This window comes from Corythoichthys intestinalis, chromosome 5 (assembly GCF_030265065.1).
Source record: "Corythoichthys intestinalis isolate RoL2023-P3 chromosome 5, ASM3026506v1, whole genome shotgun sequence".
NCBI lineage: Eukaryota > Metazoa > Chordata > Actinopteri > Syngnathiformes > Syngnathidae > Corythoichthys > Corythoichthys intestinalis.
In genome coordinates this window covers 40,065,324-40,085,040 of record NC_080399.1, presented here as the reverse complement: position 1 = coordinate 40,085,040, position 19,717 = coordinate 40,065,324, and the positions used below count along the sequence as shown (strand labels likewise).

The 19,717-nt window shown below is 39.4% G+C and overlaps 1 protein-coding gene across 1 annotated transcript in view; it reads left to right on the top strand.

Moving 5' to 3' along the window:
* Nucleotides 1-19,717, top strand: part of fgd4a (FYVE, RhoGEF and PH domain containing 4a) — a 93,584-nt gene that overhangs the window by 69,263 nt on the left and 4,604 nt on the right. Inside the window, exons 6-16 of the mRNA XM_057836703.1 lie at nucleotides 1,399-1,819; nucleotides 3,247-3,336; nucleotides 3,421-3,566; nucleotides 3,653-3,809; nucleotides 3,921-4,059; nucleotides 11,398-11,456; nucleotides 11,536-11,682; nucleotides 11,766-11,938; nucleotides 12,264-12,294; nucleotides 12,378-12,458; nucleotides 12,540-12,665. Of these exons, the coding sequence (XP_057692686.1) occupies nucleotides 1,399-1,819; nucleotides 3,247-3,336; nucleotides 3,421-3,566; nucleotides 3,653-3,809; nucleotides 3,921-4,059; nucleotides 11,398-11,456; nucleotides 11,536-11,682; nucleotides 11,766-11,938; nucleotides 12,264-12,294; nucleotides 12,378-12,458; nucleotides 12,540-12,665 (1,570 nt within the window). The remainder of the gene's footprint in view (nucleotides 1-1,398; nucleotides 1,820-3,246; nucleotides 3,337-3,420; nucleotides 3,567-3,652; nucleotides 3,810-3,920; nucleotides 4,060-11,397; nucleotides 11,457-11,535; nucleotides 11,683-11,765; nucleotides 11,939-12,263; nucleotides 12,295-12,377; nucleotides 12,459-12,539; nucleotides 12,666-19,717) is intronic.

Below are 19,717 nucleotides of genomic sequence, written 5' to 3'. Positions count from 1 at the left end.
CCGCTACGTAAAGGATGAAAAGCAGAAGTTCCGCCATCAAAGGGCTCGCACTGACCCGGTGACATTAGTTCAGGCGAGGCCGTGGAGAAGAACTGGGAGAGGGATTAACGGCCGCGTTTACAGCTCAGTCTTTGGCCTGGGGATGAAAGCAGATTTGAGAAGACGAGGGCAGACGCGGCTCCTTATTCATTTATGGGAGAGCAGTCACTGGCGGGACATGAAAACCAGGATGAGGAGGTATGGATCATTTAGCTGTTTGACACTCCTCATGTTTCATCATCACTATCATCAGATTGCCATTATTTGTGTTTTACAATGCTTGGATTTTGTTGCTAACCCTTTTTTAAGGTAATGAAAGGAAGGACATTACTGGTGTGCTTTTCCAAATTCTGACATAAGAGCCCTGGAGATTTGATAATTTAGTCCAATTTCTATTTGACCTGAACTTAGTACTAAAGAATAAGCTTGAGTTTACTATTTTTGTCCCATTTCAATTGTGAAATTGGGTATATCAGAGTAAGCGGGTGTGTATTTTTTGCACTGGAATACTACAAGACCTCTGGGATTCGCCCCCTGAGATGCCCCACAATAAGCAAGAGCAGCCCGTGGCTTCCATGAACAGAATTAGCCTTCTAATGTCCTAATCTGCGTCACGTGGAATTTAACGGCCTTGATGCGGCTATGTGGCTGACTGTTCTTATGTACATCATGAAACCCTGGTTGGGGTTTATCTACATTGCATCTTGAATGCCAAAACTGCTTTATTCAATATGTGTTGGGGTGATGAGTTTGAGAATCATGTTGAAACTGTGAAAAGAGTTACGCCAGTGGGTTGTTCTTCCTCTATTTATATATACTTCCTGTTTCTATCGGACATGTAGTGCAACAGAAGCTGCCAAAGAAAAAAAAAGGACACTTGTTTGATTAGGAAGTTTTGTTATTTTACTGCTACAAATGACAGTCTCATACAAAGTTCTTGTGTTTGAGGAAATGAGGCTTATTAGTATAGTAGTACTTTTAAGTCAACCATGGAAACAGCTGCTCTCTATGCAGGATGTAGAGCAGCTGTGTTTCTGTTTATATTTGGCACAGTGTATTTTTTCACCCTATTCATGATTATGAAAAGTAATACAGCCTGGTTTTGTAAGACAGGTGTGTGTAGAAGTAGGACAGCGTTTACCTCTAGGGAGTGAGCTGTTCCTGCTCCTGTCCTCCTCATTACTGTACACGCACACCGAGCTCACAGGGCAGAAAGAAGTCTGGAAGTCGTATTTTTAACTTGCTCTTCACTTACTTTCTCCCCACTTCCTGATCGACGTGCCGGCTCGAGCGGCTCCTGAGCAAACATCCTTTTTTAAAAATTTTACATTAAACTGTTTTTGTTGTCTGTTTTCACAGCAACTCGGACAACAAGAGAGAGAGCTCGCCGCACAAACAAAGCAACAAGTCTGCAAACTGCAGCCCGGCGCACCGGATCTCCCGCAAGCTGACGGAGGCTGCTGAGATTGAGAACCACTCAACAGTAGAAGCGAACTCTGTGGCATCCAAATCACAGGATGCACGCGTACCTACAGCAAACGGGGTGCTGAGGCAGATGGAGCGGGGAAAGGGGGACGAGAAGCAGCCGTGCAATGGTGAAAACGGAAGAATAGGCAACATAGAGCTAGTCAACGGAGACATGGGACGCACGGACAGGAGGGATGAAGACTCAAGTTCACGCACGGACAGGACCGGTTCGGAAAGCTCGCACGAGAATGAGGAGAGTGGGACAAACGCGGAACTGGAACGTGTGAAAGAAGATGCCAGCACAGAGCAGAAGGTGCGTGCTGAACTGCTTCTGTGTGTCATGTAATCATTCCTTCAAAATGATGATGAACTGATGTTCACATTTAACCCATTCACTGCCATTGGGTGGGTGGCTGGAAGGACATTGGGCATCTATTACAGTTGCTTTCAGCTGTATTGAAGAAAAACACACTATGCCACATTATTACAGTACAGCAGATCCGATTGCAAAGTCTTGCATGTGAGAATGGGGAGGTTATTTTTTGCTCATTGAATGCTTTAAGCAGCTGAGTTAGCCCAAGGGTGTCCAAGGATTAGGTTGTTGTCTACAGATTATAAATATCTCACAGGCAGATTGATGGCAGCACGAGCAAGAGGAGCCTCAAGATCGTTTGTAATGAGTATAACACAGGTCCAGATAGTTAGTGAAACACTAGGGTTTTTATTGCGGTTGCCATTTGCAGTGTTGTACAACTGTACTGCTACTTCTAGGTCATAATTATCTCTTTAATGTCCCGAATTGTGGCAACAAAATTCAAAATGACATCAAAAACTGTCTATGAACCCTTTCTAAGGAAAGTGACTTTTCAGTAATTAACAAAAAAAACGCCACGGCAAATTAAATTTACCCCATAAAGGCCACAATGTGTGGCCTACATAACCCAAAATATCCACATATGTGCACACCAGGTCACAATTATAATTATATATTTTTAAAAAATATTCGGAATCATTATTGTATTTAAAAAATAATAATAATATACTTTTAGGTGTGGGACTTGATTAAAAAAATTAAAACCTTTGTAAAAAAAAAAAAAAAATTGATTATTCACAATTTAATTGTGTAGCAATGTTGGCCCAGAAAAAGCTACATCTTAATTGAAAAGGATTTTAGTTGATGAATGAAGTGAATAATATACCTTGGAAAATTGTAACTCTTTTTGTTATTAATAGAATACTGCAATAAAACATTAGCTGGGCAAAAAAAGCTAGAAGATCAGAAGTTAAAATGTCATTTTAGGACATTTTTTTTTCATAACAGTCCAAAATTTAAATGGTCAAAAATAGAACCTCAGAAAAAACAGCATAAAGTGATCATCATTTTTCCTGTGGGAGAAGAACCAGACAAATGAAATAGTCCTTTGAGATGCTTATAATTTCAAGGAACCTAAGCAAAAATAATTGTTTACTTTAAGTGGGCTCCAAACCTTTTTCACAACTGATTTTAATATTCAGAGACCCTGGTTCAAATTATTTATATGTACTAAAATTGAAATCCAATTTACCATGAATTTTGAATTTTCGGTGATAACGTCTGTTTTCCATCAAAACTTTCAAGTAAAATGGGTTAACTGGAAGTTTCAATTCTGCTATTTATTTATTTCACCAGTGTATCTTTCACACAAGTGAATGTGTCTTTCGAGCTCAAAAAAGGATTTAATTGATTTTTATTGTCTTTAGGAGACAAATGAGCAGAAACTGTTTAAGATTGCCAGCGAGCTCTTGCACACGGAGCAGGCCTACGTTGCTCGACTCAACTTGCTGGATCAGGTGATATGCGCTTCACCTCATGGCTATATTTTCATCTTCGCTTCAGAAAAGAGCATTTGGTAGAAATGTGATTTGCCTCTGTAGGAATTTTGTGCCAAACTCATGGAGGAGGCCAATAAAGGAACGTTTCCCGTGGATGTGGTGAAAAACATCTTTTCCAATATCTCCTCCATTCACACTTTCCACAGTCAGTTTTTGCTTCCTGACTTGGAGACGCGCATGGGAGAATGGTGAGTCTGAAAAATTTAGGTATTCCAAGCATCAATCCATTTACAGTCCTACAAAAAGTGTGCACTCTTTTTCTGCCTCCCTTAAGGGAGTCCACACCTCGCATCGGAGACATCCTCCAGAAGCTTACGCCCTTTCTCAAAATGTACGCCGAGTACGTGAAGAATTTTGACAAGGCCATGGAGCTGCTGAAACAATGGAGCGACCGATCGCCGCAATTCAAGTCCATTATCCAAGAGATCCAGGTCCATTCAGAATATTCTAGTTTCACATCAACATCCAAAATTCGACAGGTCCATTTCCGCATTAAGCCGAAATGTTTATTGATGTTAAATGCATATTCTTTGTGTGCACAGAGTCAAGAGGCTTGTGGTTGCCTTACACTTCAACATCACATGTTGGAACCCGTACAGAGAGTCCCTCGATACGAGATGCTCCTCAAGGACTACCTAAAGAAACTTCCTCAGGACGACCCTGACAGACGAGATGCAGAAAGTAAGATATAAAATGCTTAGCCTCAGAGATACTGTCATGAACAATGTTCCCTCTTAGCTGCGCAAATGAGCTTGCGCACTGCTTGCACATACGCAAGGCACAAGAAAATTAAGCGGTGCACAAAATAAAATTCTATTGAATCAGACCAATAATATTGTTTTGTGCACCGTTTTGCAACGTAACTCAATGAGAGACAGGTGTCTAGCCAAATATACGATACAGTTCACTTGCGCTACGCAGCCAATCATAGCATTGACAGTGTTTGCGCATGTGCAAACGCGCCGTGCAGGTTAGCTAGTCAACAACAGCGCAGTGGAGTTAAGCCTGAGTTATACGCCCGCGTTGCGGTGACGGCGCAGCGACTACGGCGTCATTCGACATTCGATAGTTCTGCTAGTCGAGTTTAAGGGAGAAAAAATAAAATGCAAGATGGAACTCTTGAAAGTAAATATTCTGCTCATAACACTGAATAGATATTGAACATCCAAATGTTGAGGGGCAGGCGACGCAGAAGACGGTTTCGAGGCAGTCTGGCCGACTTTTGATGCCGCACAGAGAGTTTTAGACCCGGGTGGAGAGAGCTAGCTGTGGCGGCTAGCTTCAAACTGGCGTCGAGCACTGCGTTCAAGGTCTGCAATGCCCTCCAGCCCGATTTGTTTGCTGTGTCGTACAACCAGCCAGTGGGAAGCCATAGCAGATTTCTGGCGTTTATGGAACTTCCCAAACTGCGTTGGGAGCCTTGATTTTAACGTTATCATAAAAAGCACCGAGGCACCCTCAATCAGTGATGATGTATCGTGTGTGAACTGTCCGTTATTGAAAATTAAAGATCAAAACAACTCTTTTGACTCCAAATCTGTGCTTTATTCTTCATATACTAGAAGTGTGACACGTAAATAAGTCACAGACTCACAGCAAACATATGCACACAATAAATGATGAAGTGCACCAACCAAAAATACGACATAAAGTGATAAGAAGTTGGCAGTTTTTGGCCGACTGGGTCACCGCTTCGTTTGGCCACTCGATTCTGAACACACACGTCTCGGTTCTTCCATTTTTTTTTTTTCAATCGCCGACCTTGCCATTTGGCAATCACAAAAATGTCTTGATGAGACTTGGTCTTCGACGATACTCGCGTCGTCTTGATCCATTTTTGCGTGTAGAAAATGTTTGATTCCATTCTACAATGGCTGTGATCTCGCGCTGAACCGGAAACAACAGTCTGAGCGGACCATTCACAGTCCGTTTCTGCCACGTCATACGCGTCTACGTGACGCGAAGGTTAGAAAATTCGAGAGGAGCGCGTCAGGCTACGGCGCAGGGTCGCAACTCGGGTCTTCCTTGACGGCGCAGGTCTGACGCGGAAGTATAACTCAGCCTTTAAGACGCAAAGTTAACCCCTTATCATGGCGAAACGAACGGGCAACGACACTACACTCGTCAAGCCAAAGTAAAAAAGAAATGCGGTTCTTTTAGGATGGAATGGCTGTCAGAGTATGTGCAAATAGAAGTTCAAGTGGTGAAACTGGTTGTTGTTTTTTTTCCTTTGAACCTGTCCTGTTTTCTTGCTCAGACACAGAAAATAGGAATCTGAGTGTCCTTATGGTCTGAACAGTTTTACTGTGGGAGTTGGATATACTTCCATTGTAGTTGTTCATCATGTTTTATTTGTTAACTATTTATTAACTCATCCATGCCACAGCTGGACCTTACCCAAGCCAAAGTAGGACTCTTCCTATGGTTAAAGCAGGACTCACATACTGTATAGTAGAGGCGTGCAAAATTTCTGATTCTTTGATTATTCGCGATTCGGCCGTGGAAGATTTGGGAATGATTCACAAACATCCAAATTCCGATTATTTAATTATACAAGGTAAAGCGGAACTAAAACACAGTCAGCGCGGTCTTCGGGACGCAATGAGGAACGGACTGAGAGTAAATATCATGTTCAACTCATGCCACCAGATAAAAAAACAATAATACCTGACTGCAGCAGACAGCCGCTACAAACGCCCAGGGGCTAGTTGCTACAAACGTACGGCCACATAATGCTACGTTAGATATCACATATATATATATAGAACTAGATACGAAATTTCAGACTTGCCAGCAATGGTAAATAGCCGCCATCTTAAAGCAGTTGACTTTTTTGGAAGGTCAAGTTGTAGCGAACCTAATTGACTTTTTATCTAAAATACTCCTATATCGGCAAAATCTTGACTTGAATCCTAAATGATGAAACTGTTTTAAAGCCTTCACATGTCGAAAGTTGACAGAAGGGAAATTATGGAATAACGGGAGTAATTTTAACAACTTTAACGTTTGTTTCACAACATTAAATTAATTGAATGTAGTTTAAAGCTGCTGATACGGAATGGTGACTTTAGTATTTTATTTTACTGTTTTGAATTATTAACTTGATACTGAAATACCGTAATTTCCCGAATATAAGGCGCACCCGTGTATAATGCGCACCCCAAATTTACTTGTAAAATCTAGGGAAAATTATTCTGTTTACAACGCGCACCCTAATTTTAGCACCAATAAATAGAAGAATACAAGAAAACAGAGCTCGTGTACAGATACAGAAATGTCATTTTACTGACTGGTGAAGCACAGCACAAGCATAGCATATTGGTAGTTCAAAACATTACCATAAACTGACAATATTTATGGTAATAATATGATTTGACAACTTTTCCAATTTACCAGAGTCTAGGAGAAAACAAAACAGATGTGACTTTTCTTTTAAAGGCTGCTGTATAACTTGCTCATTTCATCATGATGAATAAATGTTTCTTCCATGGATTGATACGATAAAATGAAAGTGAGAACGTAAGTCGGAAATCCGAGAGAGCTCATCGCTGTCGAAACTGTTATATATTGGTATTCTATGTTATGTTGTTCTATGTTGTGGCACTGGTGGATCCATGCTGCTGTATTGTCATAGCTACGTATGTTGTGATTGTCTATGAGCCAGAGGGCCGCTGAGGCTAGACAAAAGAGTGCCGCATTATAGCCGGACTGTCGGCATTTAAGTTCATTGAAAGCAAGAAATAAAACGTTGAACACGCCACTCGAAGTATTCTAGTTTGTTTTCAAGGCAAGATAAAACAGACACGACAGTAACAATAGGAAGTATTGTTATTTAGGTTTGACTTTCCCGAGGGACAGGTATAGTTGACGGACAGACACAGGAAGTCTGTGTTGTTACGTTTGTTATGGTCCGAGTCACGGAGCTGCAATAAACGTTGACTCAAATGAGTTCAAGAAACTAAATTCTGTGCTTTATGAAGAGTGAAAAAAGCAGAATTTAACATAGACGAAAAAAAAGTGCGTTATATTCGGGAAATTACAGTAGTAATTTGGTTTAGCCTGAGAGGTTAGCCGAGAGATTTTTGAACAATTTTGGAACTAATGTACGAAACATTAAAAACGTGGGGGGCCATCAATAATCGATGTATAATCGAATCGTTCAACATTCTCATGACAATGAGATTTGTGTATTTTTCATTTTAAGTGGGCCAAATCAATTACAGTGATCCCTGCTACTTCGCGCTTTAAACATTGCGCCCTCAATCCATTGCAGATTTTTTTTCCCCAATTAAAAAAAAAAAAGATTTCATATAGATGTCCCATCCGATCACGTACAGCCTCTCACTCGCCCTCCTAAAGCTTTTCTTTCTCACCAGGCAGGGGCAGCTTGTTAAAGAAAACGATGAGTGACAAAGGAGCTGCTTTGAAATGGCCAGACAACTACATTTCAAAGGCCGCCGCCTCATTAAGCTTTTTAAACATTGGCTGTAGTCGCTATGGCAACACATTGTGTTGTGTCATGTGCTGATCTTAGCAGCATGAGTTGATTTGAGAGGACTCACTCAATGAAGAATTTGATAAAGAATTATACTTTGGAAAAAAGGGGAAACAATCATGCCTTATATGTCTCTCTCCCCCCAATGCTAAATCTGAATAAATACACTGAACACATCGTGGATTTCGTGGACTTCATGATTTCGATTATCGCAGGGGGCAGTCCCCATTAAACGTGAAAAATGAGGGATCACTGTAAATTTAAAGGAAACTAATGTAATTGCTGTAATTCTTGCTAATGCTGTGATTCTTTTAATAAGCCATGTAACTTGCTAGGTTTGCAAGGTTTTGAACAGGCAGGAAGCACTATATAAGTATAACACCATTTACCATTTACCATTGGTGTGTGTGCCCGCAGCGTACACATCTGATGTTGCTCACAGTGGTCCTGAGTGTGCGCAGGGTGCTTGTGTGTCTGCTCAGACACATGAACCGGCAGTTTTCTTACAAGACAATGTTGGGTTTAATGCCCATTCATTTGTTCCATCAGGATCCATAAAAGTACATTTGTTTCAATGAAATTTCTTCCTTTAATAATCAGCAGTGGAACAAAAGTTGGTTTCACCCAAATCGCCCCCAAAAACCCCTCCATGTTTTCATGAAAATGTTTTTTTTTTTTTTTTTGCCTAACTTTTACACTAAAATATTTTGTTTCACTGTCACTCACCCAATCCTATAAGATTTGGCTGTCAGAAGCACTCAATGTTTGGATTCCAGGTGACTTTGGATTCCAGGTGACTTCATGTCGCTGGCATTTAAATAGTTAAGGATGACAAAAGCAGATCATCTTTATAGGTCTACTTTATGTTGAATGCCACTACAATACAATGTTAGTATACTTACATCACACTACATTTACTACGACAACAAAAATATGTTAAATTGCAACACATTTCTTATATCAAAATGGCAAATTGTCACTTTTTTATGGTTCAGCACAAAACCTTCCATATTTAATGGAAAAGGGAGACCCAAATTACGTTCATGCGAAACATGGTTGCTCGAAGAATCTAAATATGCAAATCATTAATTTCTTAGGACTATGGTGACAGGGAAATGTTTAAACACAAAAAAATGACACTGCTTGCGAGTGCAGCAGAGGTGTGACAAATGTGAGGTCAGTCACGCTACGCAGGTACAACACATAAACATTCATGAACTTGGAATGGGTGAGAAGCATGGGTGGAGTTTGACATTTTTGGGAGGGGAGGCAAAACATGTTGATAACCCCGAAATGCAGTGTCAACAATGAAATTAACGTACAAGATATATGCTCGCTTAGTAGGGTTAGGGTCCCTGAGGTGCTGTCACATGATCTGTTTGAAAAATAGATTTGACCCATTATGAAATACTTTGTAGGATTCTTTCATTTCATTCATGTTTTGTTGTTTATTATATTTCTTTAAAAATTTTATCAACAACATTTACCGGCTAGGTCTTAATTTTAAATTCATATACAGTGGTATCTCTACATACAAAGTTAATTCTTTCCAAAATGGTCGTATGTCGAGCAGGATTTTCCAATAAGAATACATTATAATTCCATTAATTCGTTCCACAGCCCAAAAACCTACACTAAATCCTTAATAAATACTACTGGCACTATTACAAATAGCAATTACACATGGCAAAACAAATTATAAATAATAGTTGAAATAATAATATAATAATAATGATAATAATAAGTAGGGCTGTCAAACGATTAACATTTTTAATCAAGTTAATTACAGCTTAAAAATTAATTAATCGTAATTAATCGCAATTCAAACCATCTATAAAATATGCCATATTTTTCTGTAAATTATTGTTGGAATGGAAAGATAAGACAAGACGGATATATACATTCAACATACGGTACATAAGTACTGTATTTGTTTATTATAACAATAAATCAACAAGATGGCATTAACATTATTAACATTCTCTTAAAGCGATCCATGGATAGGAAGACTTGTAGTTCTTAAAAGATGAATGTTAGTACAAGTTATAGAAATTTTATATTAAAACTCCTCTTAATGTTTTCGTTTTATTAAAATTTGTAAAAATTTCAATCAAAAAATAAACTAGTAGCTCGCCATTGTTGATGTCAATAATTACAGTACACCATGCACACTCATGGTACTAACCCATAAAATCAGTTGGACCCAAACGCCAGCAGAGGGCGCCAAACACCAAAAAAACAAGTAACAAGCGGACATTACACTGTACTGTCATTTTAGTGTGTTTGAGCGGGGCATGTGCGTTAATTGCGTCAAATATTGTAACCTGATTAATTAAAAAAAATAATTACCGCCCGTTAACGCGATAATTTTGACAGCCCTAATAATAATAATAATTCCTGTAGTAGTGTAACGAATCTGGTTCTAATGTGGCGGACGTTTTTTTTTCTGTGGTTGACGTGACAGAGAGAGGGAGCGGTGTGGTTGAGTTTACTTTCGCTTTCAATGTTTTCTTGAGAACACAGTCAACTTCGGCGGACAGTAGCTGTTTTGTATTGGATAAGTTCTGAAATAAATGATAAAAAAACTGATGAAGCTGGCGATTTCTTTGGCGATGTTACTACAATTATAATTGAAATCTTTACTTATAAAGACTGGCAAACGATAGTCGGAGGAGGACCATAAAGATGTATTTTTCAGCCAGTTCACGGATGCGCACCCCACGCTCATATTTTTCTATAATTTGCATCTTCATTTCAGTGGTTTCCTTGTTTTACCACCTGCACTAACCTTCTTGGAATCTGTGTTGATTTCTCTCACAAGAAAATCCGCCGTGCGACCGTCTGTGGCACTGTCGTGTCGTCGTATTTCAAGCATGTCGTCAGAAGTAGAAACAAATGGCAAGTCAAATTTTACGTCAAATGTCGAAAAGATCGTGAGTCGAAGCGATCCTGTGTCGATGTACAACTGTATGAGAAAGTCAATTACATGCAATGACATTTTCGGCCACTGGGGAGGGCATTGCCCTGCCTACCTCCCTTCAATCTCCACATTTGGTGAAAAGAAGCTAAGAAAATACCTATGCAATCTGTCTCGGGTGTTTCTCCTTGCCTATGTGGGCAAGTCGGGCAAAGCCTGTTTCACTTCTTGTTTCTACAATAGACTCGCACGTGACAGTTGGTAACCACTGTTGAACGAGTAGGCAGGACAATCTGTAAAGCTCGCATTTTGATTGGATAAAATGTTACTGGCTTTTAAAAATGTCTGACAATAGCTAGTTTGCGTACTTATTGGATTTTATAGATTTTTTTTTTTTTTTTTTCCTCCACTATTACTAGTGCTCCACCCGAAATTGTTAAACAAGATTCTTTCTGCCCGGATGCACACTGCACTTGATCCAAACTTTGTCATGCACTTTAAGTATGATGTCATATTTCTGTCGCCAAAGCTTATTTAAAGGATAACTCTTCTTCAGTTCTTAATTTGTATGTAATTTCATTGAAATGTTTCCCTTTGACTTCTTTAGAATCCTTAGAAATCATCGCCACGGCTGCAACTCACTCCAACAGCGCCATTCGGAAATCGGTGAGTACGCCTGATGGGTCAAATCATCCTCACGTTTTTGAGCCGTGCCTCAAATTGAGTCCGGACACATTTTGATCAGGAAAATTTGAAGAAATTGATGGAGATTTATGAGATACTCGGTGAGGAGGAGGACATCGTTAATGCCTCTAACGAGTTCATCAAAGAAGGTCACATCTTGAAGTTGGCAGCCAGAAACACCTCAGCCATGGAGCGATATCTCTTCCTGGTGAGGCCAATGCAGAAAATGTGTTTAAGAGAAAACTTCTCTTAGAATTTTTTGGTGGTGAATGTCTTTTCCCTCTCTCTCAGTTCAACAACATGCTATTGTACTGCGTACCTAAATTCAGCTTGGGAGGTCCCAAGTACACGGTTAGGACACGGATCGCTATCGAAGGGATGAAAGTTCTGGAAACGAGCAACGAGGACTATCCTCATACCTTCCAAGTTTCAGGAAAAGAGAGAACTTTAGAGCTACAAGCCAGGTATGTTAGAATAGGAAACTGATGTTCATTGCATCTAATGTCATCATCCGGTTTCTGTGACGAAAATATCTTTTTACTGGAGGAATTGTACGTTTATCGCACAAAAATACAAAAATCACAACCTTTGCCACAATGATGTGATTGTATGTCATTTGTACTCCAAACACTATCATTTCACTTATAAATGGAATGTTAGTGGAAATGAGGAAAGTCATTGTTCATATTTAGACTATATAAATGTCTAAAAAAAACCTTTATGACCACAGCTAACAACCATGATGGTCGCAAGATGGCTCCTTTTAACGTACTTTATTTGAACTTTCAGCTCCGAGGAGGACAAGGCGGGCTGGATCAAGGTACGTGCAATGTCATCATCCCGAGCTAAATATTTCATTGAATTTTACATTTGTTTACAAACGTGTTTTGTTTCCCCCTCCAGGCATTCCGAGAGACCATTGAGGTCGTCCAGCAGAAGAACGAGTCCTTCAAGAATGCATCCAAGGATGTGGGGGAGGTGTCGGTGAGTAGTACAGCGTGAGGATTGACTCTCCTCTTGCTGATAGAGCATTAATGTTGTGCGTTCTTTTATACAACATTTTAGAATGCTGAGCTGGGGAAGCGTGCTCCTCGCTGGATACGAGACAACGAAGTGACAATGTGCATGAAATGTAAAGAATCTTTTAACGCCCTGACACGACGGAGACATCACTGCAGAGCTTGTGGTTATGTAAGTGTCGAAACCTCAAAGTTCATAAATTTCATGCTAGCTGCCAAGTGATTCTGTCTGTCCTTTCTAAGGAAACATTAAAGCAGTAATATGAAGTAAGGTTGGCCAACCATGTTTTTGAATAATATCAATGGCTAAACAGTTATAAGCATATTTTCGTTATTTTTTTTAACGCAACCCTTCTAGATTCTTTGTTTAACCCATAGCAACGCCCTTGAAATGGAAAATGCTTATCTTCGGCAATCTTCGGAAATTACGTCACACCGGGATGTGCGCCATAGAACAGTATTGTTTGTTGCATTGCTTCTCGATAAGATGCCACGGTGGTGTGTGCCGATGTTTTGTTCTCACTCAAACGAAAAGTTGTATGAGTGGCCAAAGGATAGCAGGGCACTTAAATGGACATCTTTTGTTCGCACTAAGCGAATGAATTTCACGCCATCATCGAGTAGTGTTCTCTGCTGCAAACACTTCGAAGATGCCTGCTTACTCAACCGGTCTGCTTATGATCAAGGATTTGCCAAAAAGTAAGTGTGATTTCTGGATAGATGACTGATGACTTTGTCAAAGCAGAGCTGCCAACTGTTGTGGAATGAACAGTATAAGCTAGCGACGTTAGCCGAAAGTTAACTCGTGGCAATCCCCGATCACAGTTGTTGTTGCGTTGGCTAGGTTAAGCGTGTTTAAATTGTGCGTCATCTACGATCTTGTCCAAAAGGGTTAATCCACTGTCAATCGGGAAACGGGTGTGGATGTGCATATAAACGGGTCGGCGTCGCCGTAATTCACGGTCACGTTGCAGTAGGAGACACACACCGCCGGTGAGTTTGTGCACATTTATTTGTATTTGTATTATGTATTTCCACCTTCATGCTTCAAGCATTGCATTGCATTTGAACGGTTCGCCGTTTCTTTCACGGTGATCGCTTGATAGCCTTCTAGTTTGTGTTTTACGTACAAGAGCCGCTGACAGGTGACAAGTGTTGCTTTTAATGTTTGGCAGCGAATCAGCGAGCGCGCAGGTCACGCAGTGCATCATGGGAAAGGTAGTCTCGGGACAACACTGAAGTGGTGCTTTGTAATCTGTTCGCTTGTGTGAAAAAACTACATTTCCTCACGCCATTAGACGCCACTTCCTCCCGAGAGCCCCGAGCCGTGTTGTACTTTTAGCTCCATGTGTTAAAAAATAAACAAAGTTGTCAGCACGTCGTGTGTTCGATATATTTGTAAACAAAAAGCTCATAACAACACACTATGCAAAATCCGTTTGAGAGACGCTGGAGCAGTAGGAGGCGAGGAGATCAGCGAGAAGCAAAACTTTGCGGTCGAATGTGGCGGCAGTCCGCTATTATTTTGTTTTCTTATTGTTGCCACAATAAAGTGGAGAAAGCCATTAACGACTCATCTCCTTCTTTCCCCCCAATGTTTTTATATTATTATTTTATATGCACGAGAGCTGCCGCATCTGCCAAAATGAACATGGAAGTCTGACTATTATTTTTTTTAACAATGTCATCAGATAGACAAAAACATAAAATTTTGTGCAAATGCCTGCATCTTCAAATCATGAAAATAATAACAGCCTATATCTTACCAATCTTGTAATCGCGATGGGTCTTGTACAGGGGTCGCGTTAACCGAATATTTTCCGTCGTTGACCGGTTTTTTAAAACGGTGACGGAAAAAACTGAAGTCCATCTGTCATTTTGACAGGTTGCAATTCACACCCCAGACCACAGGGTGGCGAATGAGCATATTAATTAGCCATTGTCTCTCTTGATGCATGACGTTGTTGGCCTTACTCAGAAAAATGTCAAGGCAACTGAGTGTCCGAAGTTTCGTCAAAAAGCCCCAAAACGACGATGGTGTTGATAAAAGAGGTGAAAAAAGAGGGACTGGTGCAGTGGAGGATGAAGGATGACAACGAATCCAGTGAATCGCCGGTTCACTCCTCACTGCGGCGAGCAGTTGAAAACACCGCCAATTACTAAGAAGGGCAGAATTGGTAACACGGTGAAAGCGTCATAAAGCCAAAAAAGCGGACCAGACTAGCCAGAGCCTGAAATTATTTCAAGGAAAATATGGAGGGTGCCACCACTGTGTGTAATCTTTTTGCTAAGCTGAGCTCGCATACCACGGTAGCACGTCGGCTATGAACGAACACTTGACGCGCCGTCACCCAGGTGTATTTCGGAAGACAACAGGAAACAACAAGCTAGCGGATTGTAAGTCCATACAACTTTCTAACGATGTTTTTAAAAAAATGAAGTTGCCTTTATGTGCGTCGTATCAACGTGCATTTTTATTTAATAATCATAATACATTTAAAAAATATATATATATATATATACACACACATATATAATGGAATTATATAATATTTTATTATTATTAAATGTATTAGGATCATGGAAGGTCCCACTTGGGGGGGAAAAAATTATATATATATATATATCCTGTATATACATAATATAATAAAAATATATATGGAAACACAGCACTGGCCTGCTTACTGTAATCCATGACTGCACTAATGTTAGTTACTTTATATTATGCATTAAGATATAGTCATTTTAAAAATTTAAGTGACTGGTAAAAATAGATTATGACCGGATTTTTATGACCCTGTCAGTCAAAATGACAGACAACAAAAAAGTCTAGCGCAACCTCTGGTCTTGTATCCATTCCATGTCAGGTAGTCTAGGCCAGGGGTTTTCAACCCAGTCCTCAAGGCACACTGTGGGTCCTGGTTTTTGTTCCAGCCGATCCAGCAGAGACAGTTGAACCAATGAGGCTTCTGCTAAAACAAGCCACACCTGACTGCAATCAACTGATTGCACTTGTAAAACACCAGATTGGGGAAAAAGTGTTGTCATCTTGTTTGGTAAGAATGAAATCCTGCACCCACAGTGTGCCTTAGTGGAATAGGTTGGGAACCCCTGGTCTAGGCACATTGTTTGCATCCTGATTAGCGTCTGGCTAAGGTCCAACATAAAATTCCAACCTCCTCTTCTTCCTCCAACTCTTCAAAAACTTGGATTTCCTCCCTTGCGCTCGATCTATCGCTTATATCGCTGTTTGAATCATTGTTTGAAGGGCTTTGTATGGTGGCCGTATGTATGCAGCTTCTATCGCTGTTCCCGGTGTGACGTATCACTTCCGGGTTCGTCCCCTTTCAGGCTCGAACTTCGGAAACGCGGTTATTTTGTCAAATATACAACATATAAATGATTTGTTCATGCTTTATTTGTTGGACAATGTTTAATTACTTTAATTGTGACCCTATTTGGCATGTTACGAAATTACTTCACATTACTGCTTTAAAACTTCTGTGAATCCCAACACTTTATAGTTAACTATTTAACACATTGCTGCCATTGACAGTGCTAGGCATCCGATCCATTTTAACCAGGAGAGGCTGGCAACAAACAATTGAAAATTGGTTGGACATCTTGCGGTGTCAATGAAACTGCAAGATATGCATTTCAAAGCGAGTCCTCCCAGTTTATAAATGAGTATGATGTCTATCGTTGTAAGTGGCAGGCAATGAGTTACTAATAAATATTCTCTTGTGTATTCATTTTTAAATTATTAATACATTTTACGTTTCTTTTAAAATACAAAGGGGAAAAAATATTCTTCACATATTTCAATTTATTTTGTTTAATTAGCTTTAATAAAAGCAATGAAACGGCGACTATTCTACAGGGTTCCCGCGGGTCGTTAAAAATGTCTAAAACTTTTTCAATTACTTTCACAATTTACCTTGAAGTTGTTTTAGGCATGTTGTAAGTAGCAATGAAGACTAAATGGATGACTATTTCCTTCAAAAATGTTTAATTACAGCTTCCTGACTTAACTGTAGTCTGTAACTATCGATTATCAACTTCGTTGGCAACTAATTTGTTAATCGATTAGTTGTCGCAGCCTTATTAAGAAGCAACTTTAGACAGTAAGATGGCTGAAAATTGGCAAAAATGTAAATTGTTTTCCAAAGTAAAAACAGATTTTTGCTCATTTCCTACCTTGACTTAACAAAAATATAATGAAGACATCTAAAATTTACAACTGAGAAGTTATATGTATGTTATAACTTCAACTTTAAGGTGAAGAAGGTCCTAAACGATTAATCGATTATCAAAATAGTTGTCGATTAATTTGCTAATCGAGCAGATGTCTATTAATCTAATCATTGTTGCACCTCTACTTTCTACCGTATTGGCCCGATAATAAGACAGCCCTGATTATAAGAGTCTCTTTTTCAAGACTCAAGTTTTAAAAAAAGACTTTTTGAACACCAAATTAATTTTTATACAGAAAATAATTACAGTACATCTGAAACATGATTCTAAGAATATATTTGAGAGAAAAAGCATGTTATTTTGCCTCATTCAAATCTTAATATCTGAACATTTAAATATGTAAACTAATCAAATTCGTAAATGAATGGCTTCTGGTATTTGAAATGTATAAATAAACATCTATTGTGATAAAATAAAATTGCAATAACTGCTTTATCCATCAAAGTGAAGTCTAACTGTAACTGAAGTCTTGAAACAAATCTGAATAAGGAAAAACATTGCAGTAAAATAATGCAAACTGGTTAAACTTGAGAGTAGCTGAGATCTGTCATGACAGAACACCGCTTCAATGATATCTGGCGCCATCTAGTGTCGTGAATGGGTATAATGTCAAGACCGCAAATATAAGACAACTCCCACTTTTTCAGTCTTATATTCGGGCCAATACGCTACCTTAGCTCACTGGCTGCCACTGGACAGCGCTCGACATTCAATTCATTTTGATTGGATTGGACGTCTAGCGCTACAAATGGCAGAGAAACCACAGCATTCACAGCCCTTTGTGGACATTTACAGATAACGTCCTGTTCATTTTAGGGCATTTACAGGTTACTTTCTGTTTATTTTGAGTGACTTCCTATTTAATTGGGGACATTCTTGAGTCACTACCTTCCTAGTAACACAAAATCAGTAGGAAGTGATCTGTAAATGCCCCAAAATAAACAGGAAGCGACCTGTAAATCCCTCAACAGGAAGTGACTGAAAATCACAGGGCATAACGTGAAATACTCCAAAATGAATTCGTTGCCTGCACTAATGGCCATTGACATCCAATCCGTTTTAAGTGGGAGGGTTTGGAACGAATGTTCATTCGCTGCCACCCCCCCCCCCCCACTTCAAACAGGGTAACCTCATTTCAATTTACAGCAGAAGCAGCTTGTTTTTCTATTTAGTGGTTGTTTGACCCATCCATTTACAGTGGTACCTCTACATATGAAGTTAATTCGTTCCAGGACCTTGTTTGCAAGTTCGAAACGGTCGTATGTCGAGCAGGATTTTCCCATAAGAATACATTATAATCCCATTAATTCCTTCCACAGCCCGAAAACCTACACTAAATCCTTAATAAATACTGCTGCTACTATTACACAGAGCAAAACAAATACATTCTAATAATAAAATAATAGTTTTTAAAATACCGGTAATAATAATACAGTGGTACCTCGACATATGATCGCTTCGACACACGATCTTTTCGACATCTGACTAAAATTTGATTCACCATTTGATTCTACATACGACGTCACGACAAGCTCAAAATACGCCGATTTTTGACAGCGCCGCAGTTTCTTTGTTTTGTCGTGTTCTGTCAAACTTTGCTCCCTTATAAAATTTTCCTCCCAAAGCTTTTGTGGCGCTGGAAAAGCCCTCTTTTACATTAAATTGTACTCTCAATGTTATCCAAAGGCGCTAACTAAACTAGATACATCATAAACATATATGTGCAACACGAAAAGGGCGTAAATTAATACTTAACGAAACGGCGAAGTCGTTAACAGTGAGAGAGCGGGGTTCAGTTGATGTGTGCAGCTAACATGGTAGAATGTGTCTGAGGAAAACCTTTCTACGTCTTTCCATGATCAAACTTAAGTAAATATTTTTTCTTTAAAGAAAGTTTGTAGTGGTTACTTTGGAGTAGCTGCATTCGCGACCATTTTTAACGTTAGGCGCATGCGCAGAACCGCAAAGTAGCAATTTTTGGTGGGTTGCAAAATTTGTCAGAACAAAAACACTGGCGGTCCTCCACCGTTCGCCACTCTTTATAAGTTACGGTGACAATTCTTATTGTCGTAACATCGCCAGTGAAATCGCCAACTTCGTCAGGTTTTTTAATCATTTATTCCATCAACTTGTGCAACAGCAGCGGACGCCAGCATCAAAACAGAAAGTAAACTCTTGCTCACCGTCACGTCAGGCCCGTGGTGCGTTCAGGTACAGCAAAAAAAAAGTCCGCCACATTAGAACCCGATTCGTTACATTATTACAGGTATTATTATTTTTACTATTATGATTTTTATTGATAATTTATTTGTTATGCTCTTTGTAATTGCTATTTGCAGTAGTACCAGCAGTATTTATTAAGGATTTAGTGTAGGTTTTTGAGCTGTGGCACAAATTTAATGGAATTATAATGTATTCTTATGGAAAAATCCTGCTCGACATACGACCATTTTGACTTACAAACAAGGTTCTGGAACGAATTAACTTCGTATGTAGAGGTACCACTCATAAGTGGATTTAAGGGGGGGGGCCCTCTGGTGGCCGAAAAGTGTCATTGCATGAAATTTACTTTCCTATATACTGGACTGTCTCAGGAAATTAGAATACACAATATTCTAATTTTTTGAGACAGTCCTGTGTATATATACAGGACTGTCTCAGGAAATTAGAATACACAATATTCTAATTTCCTGACTGTCTCAGGAAATTAGAGTATTGTGTATTTTAAGACAGTGTTTTTTGCATTGAAATAAGACTGAAAAAGACGTGGCCGTCTTATATTCGCGGTCTAGACGTTATACACATTCACGACACTAGATGGCGCCAGATATCTTTGAAGCGATGTTCTGTCCTGACAGATCTCAGCTAATCTCAAATTTGCATTATTTTATTGCAATGTTTTTCCTTATTCAGATTTGTTTCAAGACAACAGTTAACAGTTAGACTTCACTTTGATGGTTAATGCAGTTA